Source organism: Schistocerca cancellata, chromosome 9, assembly GCF_023864275.1.
Source record: "Schistocerca cancellata isolate TAMUIC-IGC-003103 chromosome 9, iqSchCanc2.1, whole genome shotgun sequence".
In the NCBI taxonomy this organism is placed as follows: domain Eukaryota; kingdom Metazoa; phylum Arthropoda; class Insecta; order Orthoptera; family Acrididae; genus Schistocerca; species Schistocerca cancellata.
The window spans coordinates 197223031-197244329 of NC_064634.1; the positions used below are offsets into that span (position 1 = coordinate 197223031).

The 21299-nt window shown below is 43.2% G+C and overlaps 1 protein-coding gene across 1 annotated transcript in view; it reads left to right on the forward strand.

Moving 5' to 3' along the window:
* The first annotated feature begins 702 nt into the window (after positions 1-702).
* LOC126101061 (phosphatidylserine decarboxylase proenzyme, mitochondrial) overlaps positions 703-21299 on the forward strand; it is a 132772-nt gene continuing 112175 nt past the window's right edge. Inside the window, exons 1-2 of the mRNA XM_049911733.1 lie at positions 703-1000; positions 15711-15823. Coding sequence (XP_049767690.1) covers positions 960-1000; positions 15711-15823 — 154 coding nt within the window. The 5' untranslated portion in view covers positions 703-959. The remainder of the gene's footprint in view (positions 1001-15710; positions 15824-21299) is intronic.

Here is a 21299-nt window from a genome sequence, read left to right on the forward strand (position 1 = left end):
CAGCCATCACGAGGCAGAGAAAATCCCTGACCCCGCCGGGAATCGAACCCGGGCGTGGGACGAAATACAGTCAGTCAACCCGTTCATCAGCCAGTAGACATTATTCACTAACTTAAAAGCTATACACATATTAAGACATATCAACCATGAATGTATTTTTTTTAACGGTGATGTTAATGGGAGAATGTAAGAAATAAAGCTGTCTTCGTGCAATGATAAAAATGTGGACAGACAGCCCAGTTAAGACAACTTGAAAAACAGTAAGCACTTCACAAATACTGAACCCACCGGAAGAGACACTGGCCATTATAAACCGAGAGCTGTCCGCCCTACCTAAAACTGGAAAAGGATATTCTCCGGGATGGTAGGTTGTTGATGAAATGAAACGTGGATATGGAGGGATATAGGGGAGTGACGTTGCTTGTGACAAGGTTGTTCCGACAGAAAAACCAGGGAAGTGACGTAGTTCACAGAAGTTAGCGCATCTAGTTGAAGAATGAGGTCACAAAACCACCTTGCAGTTGCAGGAATTGTGAATATAATTTTAGAAGATGAAATTTTTGCTGGTACCAATCCCTACGTTTGTGCCTCCGGCTGAAATGTAGCCGCCAGCCGGAGGAGACTTAATATCGATAACAAGTTCGAAAAGTCGATAAGTGAAGGTCGGTATTTCTCAATAATATCGATAGTAAGTCTTCAGGAGTCGATAGTAGTAGACTTTTATGTTATCTTTTAAGTTTGTTTACATAGTTGAGAGACACTCGAATTATAGTAATTAGTTAGATGGAACACTTCGCACCGAGTTCACTATAATTTAAAATCTTATGGAAATTCAAATGTGTCTTATTTCTGTGCTGTTACATCACAGAAAAAGAGCGGTTCTATTTGAGTGCGTACGTAACCTTTCATAAGAAGACGAACAATCACATTAGAAATACGTGAAAACTTCTATTACTGGAATGCTGGCGCATACATTGCGGATAATTTTGAAGAAACTAAGGTATTTATCTATTGTGCTACATAAAATTTGATTGCTATCAACTTTATGTTTGCTTCCTCTTCCACAAGTATGTGAGGAATAATAGACAGGAACGATTTCTTTTAAGAACAAGTAAATTTCATCGAGGTTTGTGGTTAATTTAAGAATACAAAACATTGTGCTGATTGTATTAGTAACTTACACCCCAAGGATCGTTTTACAGCGATGTAGGATTTGTGAGCTTAACACAAAACAAGATGTCATACACACAGACATGTGAATATACATAATTGTGGTTAATGAGAACAGCACAGTAGGTTTACCGTGGTGTTATTGCAAGAACTAAATGCCAGGCTATAAATCCCAAGATTCAGGTGTCTGATGCTTTGAATTACTTCCAGACAGTTGATGTGGCACATGTATCTCTGAAATAAAGGCCCATTTGAATTGTTTCTCAAGTTCCACGGTAAATTTTTGATACTCATGTAACTTTCTCTGTGACACACTGTACAAGTGGGTGAATTATTCTCTGACTGTGTCTGACCAGTGTACTGGCATGCCATGTTGTTGTTTACAGGTACTTTTCTTTCGTCTTACCCTCCTCACTCCATCTATTTATCCCACCATGTTGTATTTGCTTATATTTCCAATTTTCATCTTTTATATTATGAACATTTTCTGTTCTTTTACCCACTACTTTGCTACTGTGTATTTTTGTTTTTTCTCTTGTACCCCTTCCAATTTAGTCTACTTGTTATTAGCAATCTGTCCTTCCTGTATCTCTGACTTGTCAAACTCTCTCTAGGCATTGGGCATTAGCTTATTTTCCCACTCTGTGAGTAGTCTCATTTCCTCCAATCTGTTGATCTTATTTTTGTTGGTCGGACCTGATTTTGAAAGCTAATGTCTGAGTAAGTTTATTGTGATCCCTTGTCTGATGTTGCTGGATAAAAACATACTTGGTTATTTTATACATGTCTTATGGTAGGCCTATAGTGTTTGTAGTTCTAAAGCCTTTGTGACATACAAAATCTTAGACTTATGCTGTCATGTTTAAGTGTACTGCTAAATGATGTTTTCTTATGGAAGCCATCTGTGTTGTCTGTGCATAGATTCTTTATACCAATTGTCATTGTTGGGCTACAGGTCCTGCACAGGAAAAAAGTGCCACTTCAGTGATATCACTGGAAACCAAAGGATCATGGACACGGTGTTCATAGGCCTCACCTCCATCAGTGATTTCATCTCTCATTTGATGTAAGAGATGTACACATTAACAAAACATTACCAGACTTAGTTTTTAGAGATCACGTCAAAAACCACTTGTTTTTTGTGAAATTTCGTGAAAAAAGAAGCAGGTGGTGAGAACAGAAAAATTGTCTAGGTACCTCAAGTCAACATACTGGTCCCAACACTTTCTAATATTTTCACCAATGGCAAACCATTACCGAATGACATCACAAAATTCATTTGCACTGAAAATCATGCTATGGTGATCCAGATCAGTGCATTTGAAGAGGTTGAAGCATGGCTCATTAAAACTCTACACCATCTTTAACAATACTGTGCTCAAAATGGTGTTTAGGTGCTTCAGGAACTCAGTTGGGAATCCCTGGTACGAAAGTGACGTTCTTTTCAAGGAACATTGTTGAGAAAATTTAGAGAACTGACAGCAGAAAGATTTTACTGCCAATGTTCATTTTATGTGAGGATGTTGATAATGTGATAAAGAGAAATTAGGGATTGTACAGAGACACATAGATAGTCATTTTTCTCTTGCTCTATTTGTGAGTGGAACAGGAAAGGAAATGACTAGCACTGGTACAAGGTACCCTCCACCGCACACCATATGGTGGCTTGTGGAGTATGTAGATGTAAAATAAACACAGCCACATCCTACAAAAACAGTAACTTCTGCCTGTTATCACCACAAGAGGCATTTGTCTAGAGTGGTCCGGGTTCCACAGAGTTGAATGCTGTTGGAGCACTGCTCCTATCCCGAATAATTGGTTATTACTCTGGACTGGACTGTGACGTATAAGCAGCACTGCACCAACACCAAAATGAAAGTCAGTGACAGAAACAATACCCTCTGCAAAATTGTTGGCTCAAATTGGAGTGCTAAACCACAAGTGGTAAAAACGACATTTGCAGTCTGGCACAGATCTGTCCATGCTAAGCAAGTGCATGGTGGACTCAATGAAGCATGTAAGCTTGTCTTCAGCTGTTTGGAACCTACTCCCATGTCTAAAATCTACTGATAATTCAATGGGAGGAAAGAGCCTATAAAGAGAGAAGGAATCCAGGTCAATTGAACCTAATGATACTGGATGTTGGCTTCATCCTGTAATGAGGCATGTGACAGAAAGCAAACACAATGCAGGGTTCCTCTGTAACTGTACAGAACTCCCTATACAGCATTCAATCAGCTACATGGAGGCTAAAATCAAGAAACAGTTTTAGAGCAAATGAAACTTACACACTTAAAACTCAGCCTAAAGTGTCCCCCCATTCACCTACTACTTTTCCTTCTCTTCCTTTTCATAGTATTGAATTCCAATCCCCCATGACTATTAAATTTTCGTCTCCCCTCACTATCTGAATGATTTATTTTATCTCATCATACATTTCTTCAATCTCTTCATAATCTGTGGAGCTAGTTGGCATATAAACTTGTACTACTGTGGTAGGCATGGGCTTCGTGTCTATCTTGCTTACAATAATGTGTTCACTATGCTATTCGCAGTAGGTTACACATGCTCCTATTTTTTTTTATTCATTATTAAACCTACTCCTGCAACCTCCCCTCCCCCCCCCCCCCTCCTCTTGCAGGTCCAGGGGTAAGAATTGGCCTGAGGTATTCCTGCCTGTTGTAATAGGTGACTAAAAGAGTTTCACATGTTTCGGCCTTTATGTGATGGTCCCCTGTTGGGTTGGACCTCCATTTTTCAAAATATTCCCAAAGAGTGAACCAATTGGGGAAGGGCACCTTATAAGGTGCATCGTGTCCATCATGTGCTTAGACCTATTGCAGCCTTCGTCGACGTGGATCTGCACTTCTGCTCATTCTCGAACTGTTGGCCGAGGTCACCCTCCTGGGTGCGTATTTTTCCATCAACTGTGTCCGTTGTGGTGAGGCCACCATGTACCCTGTTGCTGTTGGTTGTAGCCCCCCTGACCACACAGGGATCTCTCTGCTGATGCCTGCACCATTAACTCCCCACGTATGCCAAGGGGTAGGTTCCCATCCCCCTGGCGCTTTGGGACTCCCATCAATGGCCTTCCTGCCAGGTTGCCTTTGCTGCGGCTGGGTGGCATCAGGGTGGATGACATGCAATGAAGCATACTACATCATCTCTTGCTGGCGGTCAAACACCAGCAGTCTCTAAGCATTCACGGGCTTAATTCAATGCACAGAAGTACGACCCCAAATTGTTCCCCTCCCTGGCCACATCATGGGAGGAACATCAGACTAAGGATGGCGGCAGCTCTTATTCACCCCGGTTCCTTGTATGTTCGAGAGCCGATGGGGAATCTTTCATGATGATGAAGCCTCGGTTTTTTGTTGAGCATTTAGAGGACAAAATGAGATCTCAGTCAGTCTTGATCAAAACAGCCTCCTCTGTCCAGTCACGGGCGTTACTCGCTTGTGACAAGCTGGGGGATGTTTCAGTAACCATCACGCCCCATAAGACCTTAAATATGGTCCAGGGTATAATATTTCACAGTGGCCTTCTTATTCAGTCCGACAGTGAGCTGCGCGCCAATTTAGAATGGCGAGGTGTACATTTCATTCGGCGTGTCCATCTGGCTACAAGGGATAATCAGGTTGCCACCGGTGCCTTCATCTGGGCCTACGAGGCTGATACATTACCCGAGAAGGTCAAGGTGATGGTCTACTGCTGTGATGTAAAACCCTATATCCCTCCCCCAAAGTGGTGCTTTAAATGTTGGAAGTTCGGCCGTATGTCTTCCCGCTGTACTTCCGGCATCACATGTCAAGATTGCAGATGCCCATCACATCCCAATACTCCATGTTCCCCGCCTCCCATCTGTGTCAACCGTGGAGAGCACCATTCGCCTTGCTCGCTAGACTGCAGGATTCTCCAGAAAGAAAGGAAAATCATGGAGTAAAAGGCCCAGGACTGACTGACCTACACTGAGGCTAAGAGGAAATTTGAACGCCTACACCCTGTAAACACGACATCGTTTTACGCCATTGCTACAACAGTTCTAGCTCCGCCAACCCCAGTCACCTCTCAGAGCGAGATGACTACACCTGCCCCCTTGATGGTGGGGGGCAATTCCCTCCCTGTTTCTCCTGCATCACCTACTTCAGGAGCAACACTCCCCTAAACATTGGGGATGTCTGTCCCCACTTCTAAGCTGGAGAAGCGTACAACTTCTTCGGCTGCTCTCACTACAAGGGGGTCCCTTGTGTCACTCCCTTCCCAGGTTTCTGCTAATGGGAAAGATAACACCCACCAGTGGCAGAAGAGCACAAAAGCAGCTGGTCGCAGGGCTTCACGCTCATCCTCAGTCCCAAAGACTGACACATTGAAGTCCTCCCAGCCAGGGAAACCCAATGAACAGCGAGAGAAATCCAAAAAGAATGTCCCCAAGACCAAGGGAATTGCGGAGGCACCCACACCACCACCTCTAACTCCAAGCTCTGCATCTGTGGATGAGGTGGGGATTCGGGTGTCCACTTTGGACCTAAATCTCACCAGACCCTCAGACAAAATGGATATAGACCACTCAGGCAGAAAGTCAGTGGCAGCAGGTGACCTGAGGCGTAAACTGCCTCATTGAATGTTCCATGCCTTCCCAGTCTCACCATGACTTCATCTTCCAGTGGAACTGCGGCGGTTTTTTCCATCACCTGCTTGAGCTATGGCAACTGTTAACTTTACACCTGCTTTCTGCATTGCCTTCCAGGAAACTTGGTTCCTGGAAATGCAGACCCCTGTCCGCCGCAGCTATAAGGGATACTATAGGAACTGTAGCAACTGTAATTGAGTATTAGGTGGAGTTTGTGTTTACGCCCTAAACTCAGTCTGCAGTGAACCTGTGCCCCTTCAAACCCCTCTTGAAGCTGTGGCTGTCGGAATAAGGATGACACAAGAAATAACTGACTGCAATGTATATCTTCCTCCAAATGGTGTAGTATTCCTGAATGTATTAACTGCACTGATTGATCAACTCCCTAAACCTTTCCTACTTTTGGGAGATTTAAACGCTCGTAACCCCTTGTGGGGTGGCACTGTGCTTACTGGCTGAGGCAGAGATGTCGAACCTCTACCCCTTAAATATTGGGGCCGCCACACATTTCAGTGTGGCTCGAGGTAGTTACTTGGCCATTGATTTATCAGTTTGCAACCCAGGACTTTTCCCATCCATCCACTGGAGAGCACATGACAACCTGTGTGGTAGTGTCCACTTCCCCATCTTTCTATCACTGCCCCGACGTCAAGCCCATGAACGGCTGTCCAGATGGGCTTTAAACAAGGTGGACTGGGGAACTTTCACCTCTGCTGTCACCGTTGAATCTCCCCCTCATGGGAACATTGAAGTGATGGTTGAGCAGGTGACAACAACAATCGTTTCTGTGGAAGAAAACACAATCCCACACTCTTTAGGGTGACCACGACAAAAGACAGTCCCTTGGTGGTCGCCGAAAGTCACTGAAGCAATTAAGGAGTGTCAGCAAGCTCTACAGCGTCATAAGCAGCACCCTTCCCTGGAGCACCTCATAGCCTTTAAACAGCTCCATGCTTGCATTCGCCAGCTTATCAAATGATGGAAGCGGGAGTATTGGGAGAGACATGTCTCGACCATTGGGTGCCATACGTCACCTTCCCAAGTCTGGGCAAAGATCGAACGTGTTTCGGGTACCAGACCACAACAGGTGTTCCCGGTGTTAACATAAATGGCGTGTTATCTACCAACACAAACACAATTGCCGAGCACTTTGCTGAGCAATTTTCTCGAGCCTCTGCTTCAGAGAATTAGCCTTTCGCACTCTCAAACGGCAGCTAGAAGGGAACGACCTCTCATTCACTACATGCCACAGTGAATCCTATAACGTCCCATTTACAGAGTGGGAGCTCCTCAGTGCTGTTGCACATTGCCCCGACACAGTTCCTGGACCAGATCAGATCGGATCCACAGTCAGATGATTAAACATGTCTCATCTGACTACAAGCGACATCTCTTCGTCATCTTCAACTAGATCTGATGCGATGGCATCTTTCCATCGCAATGGCGGGAGAGCATCATCATCCCGGTGCTCAAACCCAGTAAAAACCAACTTGATGTGGATAGCTATCGGCCCATCAGCCTCACCAATGTTCTTTGTAAGCTGCTGGAACATATGGTGTGTCAGCAGTTGGGTTGGGTCCTGGAGTCACGTGGCCTACTCGCTCCATGTCAGGGCGGCTTCCGCGAGGGTCACTCTACCACTGATAATCTTGTGTCCCTAGAGTCTGCCATCCGAACAGTCTTTTCTAGATGCCAGCACCTGGTTGCCATCTTTTTTGATTAATGAAAAGCTTATGACATGACCTTGCAACATCATATCTTTGCCACATTATACGAGTGGGGTCTCAGAGGCCCACTCCCGATTTTTATCCAGAATTTCCTGTCACTTCATACTTTCTGTGACAATGTTGGTGCCTCCCATAGTCCTCCCCCCCCCCCTCCCCCATATCCAGGAGAATGGGGTCCCGCAGGGCTCTGTATTGAGTGTCCCTATATTTTTAGTGGCCATTAATGGTCTAGCAGCAGCTGTAGGGCCATCCATCTCACCTTCTCTGTATGCAGACGACTTAAGGCGCAGTCATGGGCTCTAGCCCACGGTTTCCAGCTTTCCATGATAAAGTTGTGTGCTATGCACTATTGTTGGCACCGTACCATTCATCCAGAACCAGAACTTTACCTTGATGATGATCCACTCACTGTAGTGGAAACATACCGATTCTTAGGACTGGTTTTCGATGCCCTATTGACTTGGCTTTCTCACCTTCGTCAGCTTAAGCGGAAGTGCTGGCAGCACCTTAATACCCTCCACTGTCTGAGCAACACCAACTGGGGTGCAGATCACTCTACACTGTTGCAGCTCTACAGAGCCCTTGTTCAATCCTGCCTTGACTAGGGGAGTCTGATTTACGGTTCAGCGGCACCCCCAGCTTTGTGTTTACTCGACCCAGTACACCGCTGTGACAGGAGCTTTTAGGACGAGTTCAGTGACCAGTGTCCTTGTGGACACTGGAGTGCCTCCATTGCAGATTAGGTGTCCACAACTGCTGGCCAGTTATGTAGCACACGTTTGTAGTTCTCCTGCGCATCCGAATCACCGTCTCCTTTTCCCACACACGGCAGTTCATCTCTCGCATTGGCAGCCCAGGTCAGGGCTTCCAATTGCAGTTCGTGTCCAGTCCTTTCTTTCTGAGCTGGAGTGCTTCCCTTTACCACCTATACCTGAGGTCCATTCACAAACACCTCCATTGTGTACACCTAGGCCGCAGCTTCACCTGGACCTTTCACATGGCCTTAAGGACTCAGTTAATTCCTTGGCTCTCCGCTGCCACTTCCTTTCGATTCTTGACAAGTACCGAGGCAACGAAGTGGTTTACACCGACAACTCAATGGCTGATGCTCACATTGGCTTCGCATATGTCCATGGAGGACATACTGAACAGCATTCCTTGCCAGATGGCTGCAGTGTATTCACTGCAGAGCTGGTGGCCATATCTCGTGCACTTCAATATATTCATTCATGCCCTGAGGAATCGTTTCTTCTGTGTACTGACTCCTTGAGCAGCCTACAAGCTATCGACTGGTGCTACCCTCACCATCTTTTGGCGGCGTCCATCCAGGAGTTCATCTATGCCCTGGACCAGTCCTGCCGTTCAGTTTGTGTGGATCCCAGGACACGTCGGCATCCCAGGTAGTGAACTTGATGACAGGTTGGCCAAACAGACTACGCGGAAACCACTTCTGGAGATGGGCATATCTGATCCTGACCTGCGTTCTGACGTATGCCGTAGGGTTTTTCGGCTTTGGAAGACGGAATGGCATAACAGTACACACAACAAACTGTGTGTCATTAAGGAGACTACAAATGTGTGGAAGTCTTCCATGCAGGACTCTCACACGGAATCAGTTGTCCTCTGCCGGCTCCGCATTGACCATGCTTGGACGACCCATGGTTACCTCTTGCGCCGTGAAGACCCGCCTCAGTGTCGGTAAGGCGCCCAGTTGACAGTGGCCCGTTTTCTGGTGCACTGTCCCACTATGACTGCCCTGTGACGAAAACTTGGGTTACCGGACTTGTTGCCGCTCATTTTACCTGACAACACCTCATCGGCTGATTTAGTTCTACATTTTAATCATGGGGGGGTTATCTTTTGATCTAAGTTTTAGTGCATGTCCTTCGTCCCTCCGTGTCCTCCAGTGCTTTTAGGGTGGAGGTTTTAATGTGTTGCAGAGTGGCTGGCTTCTCCCTTTTATTCTCATGGTCAGCCAGCCACTGTAATCTGCTTTCTTGTTTTACTCTCTTCCGTTTCTAGCATCTCTCTGTTCTTTTCTTGTCCTCCTTTGTTCCTTTTAGTGTTCATTGCCCATCCTTCATTCTTGTGGTTTTTCCCTTCTTTCCTTTTTTCGTTATATGTCTCTCTGTTTTATTCTCACAGTTGTGGCATTATTTTATGAGGAGCAAGGGACCAATGACCACATAGTTTGGTCCCTTCCCCCCTCTTTTAAACCAACCAACCAACCTACTCCTGCATTACCCCTATTTGATTTTGTATTTATAACCCTGTATTCACCTGACAAAAAGTCTTGTTCCTCCTGCCACCAAACTTCACTAATTCCCACTATATCTAACTTTAACTTATCCATTTCCCTTTTTAAATTTTCTATCCTACCTGCCCGATTAAGATACCTTATATTCCACACTCCGATCCGTAGAACACCAGTTTTGTTTCTCCTGATAACGACATCATCCAGAGTAGTCCCCACCCGGAGATCCGAATTGGGGACTATTTTACCATCGGAATATTTTACCCAAGAGGACACCATCATCATTTAACCATACAGTATAGCTGCATGCCCTCGTGGAAAAATTACAGCTGTAGTTTCCCCTTGCTTTCAGCCATTCGCAGTACCAGTACAGCAAGGCCATTTTGGTTAATGTTGCAAGGCCAGATCAGTCAGTCATCCAGACTGTTGTTCCTGCAAGTACTGAAAAGGCTGCTGCCCCCCTTCAGGAACCACATGTTTTTCTTGCCTCTCAACAGATACCCATCTGTTGAGGTTGCACCTATGGTACGATTATCTGTACCGCTGAGGCACTCAAGCCTTCCCGGCAATGCAAGGTTCATAGTTTATGGGGGGGGGGGGGGGGTTCTTGGGCCTTATTTTTGATAAAAAGCTGACTTGGCTGCCCCATATTCGCCACCTGAAGACTGCTTAGGACATGGAGGGCTCTAGAAGTGTAGTGAAGCCAGCTTCTCTAGAAGAGTAAACCTAATACAGATCCTAGTCCTCCAGGCTGGAGGTTCGGCATGGTGCTTGTGACGCTGGCAAAGGAATGGATAAAGAATCTGACAGTAGCATCATGGAATGTGAGGACAATACTTCAGTCTGGAAAAATGAAAGAAATAGCCAATGAAATTTTAAAATTTAAATACGTTGTTGTAGGGCTACAGGAAATCAGATGGCAAGGTAATGGGCAGATAGATAAAACTGAGTACTCATTGGTATATAGTGGACAAGAAGACAGAACAGGCCAACTTGAAACAGGGTTTAGAGGTGTTAAGAAAAGCCTATTAGAATTTGAATCCATAAATGAAAGGATGTGCAGACTCAGACCAAGAGGGAAATTTAGGAATATGTCAGTAGCGAACGCACATGTGCCAACAGAAGGAAAAGAGGATACAATTAAAGAACAGTTCTGTGAAGACTTGGAAAAAGTATGCTGTGCAGTACTTGAATAAGACTTGATGCTAGTAATAGGAGCTTTTAATGCAAAAATAGGGAGGAATAAACATCCATATGGAGTTCCTGGAAAATATTCACTTCATGAAGAAAACAAAAAGTATACAGGCTTACTGTACCAATTTGCAGCAAGGAATAATGTGATTATTAAAAATACCTGCTTCCCAAATAAGAAGATCCATTTGGGTACTTGAAAGCCAGCAGTCAATGGAGTAGTCAATCAGATTGACAATATTTTAGTGATTTCACACCACACCACTCTATGTCAGTTTTGGATGTGCTGAGTTACAGAGGACCAAACTGTGACTCATACCAGTTTGTGATAAAATCAGTCTTGAGAGAGAAACTGTCATGCAGAAGAAATAATGGGCATAAGAAGGAGCAGAAGAACCCGAGAACGTTTGATGAAGATTGCAGATCAGCAACAGAGGAAAATAAAAGGGCAAGAACAAAAGTTCTACAGAGAAAAACCAGAAATAACTGTGAAACAATATAGAGAATTAAGGAGAAGAGCTAACAGACTGTGCAAGAGAAAAAAAGAGAGTAGACTAAGAAGAAATTTCAAGAACTAGAAGAGTTAAAGCAACAAGTAAATAAGAAATTTATGTTGTGCTGGAGATTCCAGCCAAAAATAATGGCATGTTCCAGCAAAGATAGGAAAATGATAAGGGAGGAAGAACAGATAGTGGGAAGGTAGGCAGAGTATTTCAAAGATACACTAAGCACCAGCCCGTAAGATGATGAGACAGCTGCACAGGAGGAAAGTGTGGAGTTGTAAATAGACAATGATGCCTATGAGGCAAAAAAGTGAACACTACAAGAGGTTTTCCAGGCTGTGCACAAGGCAAAAAACAATTGAGCCCCTGGGGAAGACAGCATAATCCACGAGTTATTAAAAACTGGTGGTGAGGCTGTAATAAAGGAACTGCACACATTAATATGAGATAAATGAGAAACAGAAGCTATGGCAGATAATTGTGAAACTGGAATAATAATCCCCGTTTATAAGAAAGAGGTCAGAACAGCATGTGAAAGCTATAGAGGTATAACACTCCTAAGCACAGCTCATAAGATCCTCACAAGTATATCAGACGAAAGGATACAGAAGTGCGCAGAAGACATACTAGGGTAATATCATTGTGGCCTTCAACCAGACAGAGGAACAACTGATCAAATGTTTGTGATAAGGCAAATGATGGAAAATTTCTATGAATATGATATAGATCTCTATTTCCTATCCATCAACTTCAAACAGGCCTTTGGCAGCATAAACCGGCAAGAACTATACAGAGTACTGGAAGAAGTTGGTATATGTGCTAAACTAATAAGACTAATCAGAATGACAATGACAGAGACAAGAGCAAAAGTAAAGGTCCTTAGCAGAACAAGTGAAAGCATTGAGTTTAATAAAGGTGTGAAGCAAGGTGATAGTCTCTCCACTGTCCTATTCAATATAGCCCTGCATAGTGTGGTTAATAAAATCAACAAAAGAGGCACCATATTTATGAAAACTAGCCAGATACGTGGATTTGCTTATGGCATTGCTCTAATAGGAAGAAATATCAGTACACTCCAAGAAGCATACTGGGCAATCGAAATAGAAGTCTTAAAAATTGGCCGCATAGTAAATGAAAACAAAATATATGGTGATGTCACAATCTGAGGCCAGAGGAACATCTAAAGACCTAAACATCAGTGGGAAATGCTTCAAAGAAGTGTCCTCTTTTAACTACTTGGGAGCCTTAATAACAAATTATAGTATTGGAGAGGTTATAAGGGAAAGAATTGAAGCAGGAAACAGAGCTTACTTTGCAAATATACAACTTTTCAGAAATTGTTTTGTTAAAAGAAAAACAAAACTGCTAATATATAACTCCCTAGTCTGCCCAGCTGTCACATACAGGTCAGAGGTATGGCTGTTGATAGAATATGACAAAAATGCACTAAGAACCTATGAGTGGAAAATACTACACAAAATATATGGTCCAATAAGGGAGGAAGAAGGCTGGAGAATATGCTACAATGCTGAATTACAAGTGTTAATACAAGGCAGGGACATAGTAAAATTTGTGAAATCACAGTGAATATGATGGTTAGGATATGTGGAGAAAATGGCAGAAGCTAGAATTCCAAAGAAAATCAGGAAAGGTTTGATTCATTCTGCTAAGCGAAAAGGGAGACGTAGAAGAAGATGGATTGATGACTTAATAGTGGATCTCACCAGTATGGGAGGTCGGGGGGGTGGGGGGGGTGGAGAGGGGGGGGGGGGGGGGAGAGCAACAAACAATCGAGAAATGTGGAGGAAGATCATATTGAAGAAACCAAGGCTCAACAAGGGCTGTAGCACTATCGGAGGAGGAGGAGACTACATGCATGCGGAAACTTAATGCTCTCTGCTTCCTGGCCCACACATCTTGGCAGTGCAGACCATGCTACTTTTCTCTACGATTACCGTGCTCTGGTCTCGTCTAGACTAGATCATGGTAATCAGGTTTATGGCTCAGCAGCTCCTTCCACTTTGAAAATACTTGGCCCTGTTCACCATTGTGGGGTGTATCTGGGTATTTGTGCCTTATCACACTAGTCCCTTTGACAGTCTCCTCACAGCAGCGGGGATTCCCTCTCTACAATTACGATGGACCAAACTACTGATTTCTTATGCAATCACCAATCACCATTCACTGATTCCCTTACCATCCCATGTACCTTTGCAAACGAGGGATGTCTCCCTCCTGATAACTGCCCCCAATTGGACTGCCGGTTGGAATGTATCTCGCTTTCTTCTGTCAGGATCTCAGTCTCCACGCACTGGATTCCCCCCCCCCCCCCCCCCCCCCCCCCGCCCCGTTGATGGGGCATAGACCACTTATTAGCACCGACCTATTCCAGAGTCCTAAGGTCTCTGTGGCCCTCTGGTTTTCCAGCATCTTGTCCCACCATTTTCTACACTGATGATTCTAAGATGATAGGTAAGGTGGGATATGCTTTCGCATCTCCTACTGGCTTAGAACACCATATATTGCCAGGATCATGTAACGTGTTCACTGCAGAGCTGCTAGCCATCAGCAGGACCCTCCAGTTTGTTTCTCAGGCCTCCCTACATAGTGTTTTAATATGTACCAATTCAATGAGCAGCTTGCAGGCTATCAACCGATGCTACTATCATCATCCTTTGGTCTCTGCTATCCATGACCTTCTCGCTGCCCTTGCCCATGCCACCTGCTCAGTTGTCTTTCTCTGGATCCCAAGTCATGTGGGCATTCCAGAGAATGAACTGGCTGACCGTTTGGCTAGAGAAGCAGATACTTACCCCTCATTAACTTTCATGATTCCAGCTGCAGATATGTGGCTCTACATCAAATCTCTCTTTGTGCAAAAATGGAATGACGTCTGGTGCGCTACTGCTCTCAGTAATAAACTCCACACAATCAAGGAGTCTACTGCGGTTTGTCGATTTTTCTTCCACTCATCTCATCTTATGCTGTCTACGTATTGGTGATACCAGGCTCACTCATTGTTCCCTCTTGCATAATGAACCATCCCACAGTGTACTTGTGGTCCCAGACTGATGGTATCCCATATATTGTTGGAATGTCTCAATCTTTTGGCTCTTTATACTAAGTAAAGTCTTCCAGATCCCTTAAATTTAATATTAGTGGACGATTCATGGGTGGTTGAATTGGTCCTCAGTTTCCTCCATGAAAGCGGTTTTTATTTTCAGATATAATGATTTGCTTTACTCCAGGAGCAGGGGCAGGGTGGTTGTGGTTGGGACCTCTCTTCACATTTTCTTGGTCTGTGACCTGTGACCACCCCCTCTTGCAAAGAACGCTCTTTTGTCCCTCTGTTTCCCCAGTTTTTAGATTTGGGCTACTCTTTTATACCTTCTACTGTGTGTGTGTTTTAACTTCCTCATTTTATAGTTTCACTCCTCTGACTGGATCCATCCACTTTTAGTGGACCCTCTCTCTTCCATGTGTAACTTTGGAATCATGGGACTAATTATCTCGCTGTTTAGTCCCATTAGCTATCCACTCAATTAATTAGTCGGTCAATCAATCAGCCTCAAATGTAGTTGTTGCCAACTTCAAAAGACTATTACAGGATGTAACTATCAGAAGAACTAACCCCAGGACATTTTGAAAAGTTGGAAGTCTCAAAATTTCGTAACAGACCACGGACAGGACTATCATGATCCAAAGTGATTCTCATAAAATGGGGAACTCCAGTACTGTATAGCCTGTGCTGTTGTGGTAAGGTCCAGGCAACCTATCACACTGTATTCCTGTCCTTATTGCCGTATCCACTGCAGCCTCAAGAACTTCTATGGTAGCACCTGCTAATGAAATTGATGATGTTGCTGGCTTCTTGACGTATTAGGCTAACAAATCTTCTATATCACTTTGCCTTTTTTCTGGTGTTTGCTTAAGATCTGTAAGTCAACTTGTGTGTTCTGTGCCCATAACGTGCACTGATATTTTTTGACACAAAAAATTGAAGCTCTTTGGATAAGGGTTAAAATAATCCTAAAGCAAAGTCTCCATCTTTTAGTATGTTTTGTGTCTGGCATATGTGATCTCATGTGTGAGTTTATAGTGACTGACTTTCACTGGTTCAAGTTCATGTCTGGAATTTTTCTAATGCCACCATCTGAAATACGTTACACTATTGCTTCAGAGCAAAGTCAATGGTTTTGACAAAAATTTTTGACTGTTTCTTTTTTATGTTTCAGTGGAGTGACACAAAAGAACATAACTCGATGTTTGCGAACATTCGAGAAGACGGAAAGAAATAGGACATTATTTTCATTTAAATCTGTAAGGAATAAAATGTCAGATTCAGCAGGTGAGATCAAAGTTCTAATGTAATATGATTACAGTGATATATTTGAAAATGTAGATTATATATTGCCAAAAGGACATGATATTTTTATTGTATAAAATATTTTATGTGAAACTGTAGTCCATGTTGTAACTGATTTTGAATAAGTTTATATGTCAGTACTTCTGACAGGTAATTCTTCAGTTTTTTGAAATGTCATAATTTATTAAAATATGATTTTTTAAAAATACAGCTGAGATGGACATATTTATTTGTTTCATTTATATAAGATAGTGTGGAAGAAATGGTTTAATACTACAAATGCAGATGTATAGACAGGAAGTGAAAGTTGAAATGAAGGCTCTGTTTGTTTAGTCCTAAATTAGAGACTGAACTGTGGGATTATTTGCCTTACATTGTCGAAGTTCGCATTAATAATAAAAAAAGAAGAAGCAATTGGTTACAAGTTCTGAAACTGATCTCATGCTAAATAAAGTAGTTTAGCCTTTGTTAGCACACCAGAAAATATCTAATCATTGTTTATTTCCAATAATGTTATTCCTAACCAACACATGAAGGCAAAATGACAGTGTTACGAAAATGATAGACTGGGCTGTATACATTAAGCTTCTGGCCAAAAGGCCTGCTTTTGAAGTAGGAAACACATTTACATTCACATAAGCACAACGTGTCCACATGTGACTACTGTCTTGGGCCACTGTGTCAAGAATGTTACCACAACTGCACCTTATAGAAACAATCTGCTGGGGCTTAAGGAGGAGGTGGGGATGGGTTGGGGTATCTTTCTACAGAGACAGATCTCCCATGTCTTATCTCTGCAGTCACTTACCACCTCCCATATACTTACCATCATGCCACAAAGGAGCACTGCCCTCCTGATTCAGTACCTGTAGGGACTGCAACAGCTTTTTGACTACATCTTGCCAGGCCCAGAAATGAGTAGCATTCAGCCCACTATCTTTCCCACCCATCCCAAAAAGCTGTTCCACAGCCCACCAAACGTATGCAGTATCCTTGTCCACCCCCACTCCAGTTTTACTCCCAACCCCTTGCTTTGTGATCATATCCCTGCAGTAGACCTAGATGCAGAACCTGTCCCAAACATCCTCCCCTCTTCATTCAGTCCAGTGACAGCATCTCCCATCCCATCAAAGGCAGGACTATGTGTGAAAGCAGTCAAGCTGCAAACACTGTGCTGCTTTCTACATGGGCATGACAACTAACAAGCTGTTTGTCCACTTGGATGCTAGTAACGGCTTTTAACGCAAAAATAGGTAGGAATGAACACCCATATGGAGTTCCTGGAAAATATTCACTACATGAAGAAAAGAACAAGAATGGAGGCTTACTGTGCCAATTTGCAGCAAGGAATAATGTGATTATTAAAAATACCTGCTTCCCAAACAAAAGGATCCATTTGGGTACTTGAAAGCCTACAGTATATGGAGTAGTCAATCAGATTGACAATATTTTAGTGATTCCACACCACTCCATGTCAGTTATGGATGTACGGAGTTACAGGGTAGCAGACTGCGACTCAGACCAGTTTCTGATAAAATCAGTCTTGAGAGAGAAACTGTCAACAAATGGCAACAGAACAGGAAAAAAATGAAATGAAATGGAATACTGTCAAACTCAAAATCCCTAATGAAGTAAAAATAAAAATATGAAGTAACACTAAGTAGAAAGTTGAACAATGAAGAGACTGCAGTAGGAGTAGATGAAATGTGGAGCAGGATTGAAAAAGCCATTTAAGATGCTGCAGAAGAAATAATGGGCATAAGAAGGAGCAGAAGAACCCGAGAATGGTTTGATGAAGATTGCAGATCAGTAACAGAGGAAAAGAAAAGAGCAAGAACAGAAGTACTACAGAGAGAAACCAGAAATAACTGTGAAACAATATAGAGAATTAAGGAGAAGAGCTAACAAACGGTGCAAGAGAAAGAAGAGAGAGTGGACTAAGAAGAAATTTCGAGAACTAGAAGAGTTAAAGCAACAAGTAAATAAGCAAGTTATGTTGTGCTGGAGATTCCAGCCAAAAATAATGGCATGTTCCAGCAAAGATAGGAAAATGATAAGGGAGGAAGAACAGATAGTGGGAAGGTAGGCAGAGTATTTCAAAGATACACTTAAGCACCAGCCTGTAAGGTGATGAGACACCTGCACAGGAGGATAGTGTGGAATTGTAAATAGACAATGGTGCCTATGAGGCAAAAAAGTAAACAATACAAGAGGTCTCCCAGGTTGTGGACAAGGCAAAAAACAGTGGTGAGGCTGTAATAAAGGAACTGCACACATTAATATCAGATAAATGAGAAACAGAAGCTATGGCAGATAATTGGAAAGTTGGAATAATAAACCCAGTTTATAAGAAAGAGGTCAGAACTGCATGTGAAAGTTATAGAAGTATGAAACTCCTAAGCACAGATCTTAAGATCTTCACAAGTATATCAAATGAAAGGATACAGAACTGCACAGAAGAAATACTAGGGAAATATCAGTGCTGCGGCCAGAAAGTAGCTAGACTACCCAGTAGCTGAATATGCTGCCCAACACAACGTGCTTCACTTCAGTGACTGCTTCCTATCAACACCGGCTTTTCTGCATTCAGAAGGTAGGAACACACCCTGCAATGCATCCTACACAGGGTTGCCACAGGTTCTGGAAACCAGTGACTATCAGGGAATTTTAAATGAATCAGGGAAATTTGAAAAATAAAACTGGAAAAATTTTGTTTTTCTCAGCAGATGAAATGGTTTGTTTACTGAGATGTCATGCATCATCACTGGCTGGGTGCAGCTTAGTACATGCACTGCTTCCCTACTCCCTCATCTTACTGCTTCTCCCCTTCCCACCATTCCCCTTGACTTGCAGTCACCACTTCTTGCTGATAGTCTAGCAGCTACCACTGAGAGGCAGAGAGGCATGAGGAGTGGTTCTGATTCTCAGAGACTGTTGACACAGCAGCCGGAGGCGGCGGTCATGTGTACATGAGTTGAGTTTGAGTGATTATGTGAAAGTGAGTGTGCTCTCATTTTCTGACAAAGTGTAATTCTTTTTCTTACGCACCTGTCTGCAGCTCAGCGATCATCTTCGCAGTAAGTTGTTACCTATCTTCATTAGTATTGGTTCTCAGAGTATATACGTAAGTTATCTGTTGCACAGATTGATCACCACAGTCTCATTTCATCAACTTGGTGTCTGTGACTTCTGAATAGCTGGCCACACGAGTGGAGTTCCATGACGGGCCAAAATCACAGGCCATTTCTGCCGGTATCTCTAACGAATCAGACCTGCCAATCTGAAGCCCATCGTTTCCCACTAATGTGCAGGCCCTGCCCATTGGATCTAGTCTCATCAACCTGCCGCAGGCCACATCTCTCTCTCTCTCTCTCTCTCTCTCTCTCTCTTTCTGTGTGTGTGTGTGTGTGTGTGTGTGTGTGTGTGTGTGTGGCATAATGCGTCAGATTTACGTGGTTTATCCATAGACCCAGGACTGTGGTGCTACTCGGCAGGGCAGAGGCCACGGGCAATGGATTTCAGGAATCGTGACTGCCTCACCACAAGTACATTGTACAGTGTGGCGTTTTATAGAATTTTATTTCTTCTAGTATATTTTGGCACTTTGAAAGTAGTTCATATATTAGACAGTATGGATGATAAGAAGAAGTAAATTGTAGCTGTCACTGGCAATTTGTACACTATGTGCTCATATATTTCTTGAAAGAAAAATCACACAATACCTGTAAAATGAAATGATTGTGTGGCATTGATGGCTGGTTGGTGGCCGTACCCAGTGAAGTTCGGCTGCCGGCTTGCAAGTCTTCATTCAGTTGACGCCACATTGGGTGACCTGCATGTCAGTGATCATGAAATGATGATGAGGACAACACAGCACCCAGTCCACGAGCAGAGAAAATCCCCAACCCAGCCGGGAATCGAACCCGGGTCCACTGCATGGTAGGCAAACACATTACCTCTTGGCTAAGCTAGCAAACACACAATACCGCTAAAATAATAGACATAACACAGTGGGTAATAACTGACAATAATTAACATAGCAGAACTAAAATTTTAGTGTTGGTCAGCTATAGTTTTGGTTTACACAACTCTTTCCTGCCTTTACGCTTCTTTCAAGAGGCCTACTTTTTCTGAAGTTAGCTCTGAAATCAGTGAAGGTATTTTAAATCTGTTTTGAAACTCCAAGGAAATGCATAAGTTTGTCACCAAAACTCTTTTGTTTTATTGAAATAAAATAAACTCAGTGGTCTTAATGAAACACATGTACCATTTGGCTTTCTTTCTCCATCTAAACACAGTTCATTACAAAAGATGTTGATGTTAGTTCTTAAGATTTTTGCTCACATGTATAGAAATAAAGAAGTCCCTATTTTTTTTCTTTCTTTCTTTCCTTTTTTTCCAACATATGCCTGTACTCACCCCTGAAGTCTCAAAATTTGTTAGGGAAAAATGCTATAACTTGACTGTGAATCAGGGAAATATCAGGGAATTTCACTTGGGGAAACTTGCAGCAACCCTGCTAGTACATTCCCATAAACTCCTAGGCGTTGACCTATGCTAGTCCATATCCTTCACCTTCCTACCCTGTTCCGTACTCCCACTCCAGAACTAAACAGTGTTGTAGCCCATCAACACACCAACTAGTCTTTCTCCCCTTTTCTACTTCTCTCCTCACAGTCCACTCACACTCACACACACACACACACACACACACACACACACACACACACACACACACACACCACAAAATAAAAAAAACCACACACACTTAAATCTCCCGATCGTAGGTAGCAATCCTACCCTGTTCTGACCATGTCGCTGCATGATGCCCCCACCCTGCTCTCCCTCCTCCTCCCCACCAGTTTCCTTCTTATCGCCACCACATTATTGCTCTCCCATCAGGTGCAGTTGCAGTCCGCAGTCTGGCCTCAGTGCCTAGGGACAGTGGTCGTGTGTGTGTGAGCTGTGCTTATGTGAATGTGTGTGTGCGCGTTTTGTACTTCATGAGGCCTTTTGGCCAAAAACTTAATGTTTGATTGTACTTGTCTGCAACTCAACATATTCTCTATATGATGAGTAGCAATGTATCCTTTTCAAGCAATGGAAAATCTGGCATGGAATAGTGAGAATACTAACAAAAAGATAATTGCTACTCACCATATAAAGGAGATGTTGAGTCACAGACAGGCACATCAGAAACTCTGCTATACATTTTACCTTTTTTGCTATAAGGTCTTCTGCCAAAGTAGAAAATACACATTTACCCACTCACACTCATATGACCTACATCTCTGGCTGCTAAAGCTAGACTACCTTTTTCATAAAATTGTCATTATTCCATCTTGGACTTGCCATTATTTGATTTTGCTTAACAGCTTTTCTTCCATCCTACAAACCAGTGCTGCTTTCCTTTGTTACTCTTCTCTAATACATTACTTCACTCAGTGCCCATTCTTTT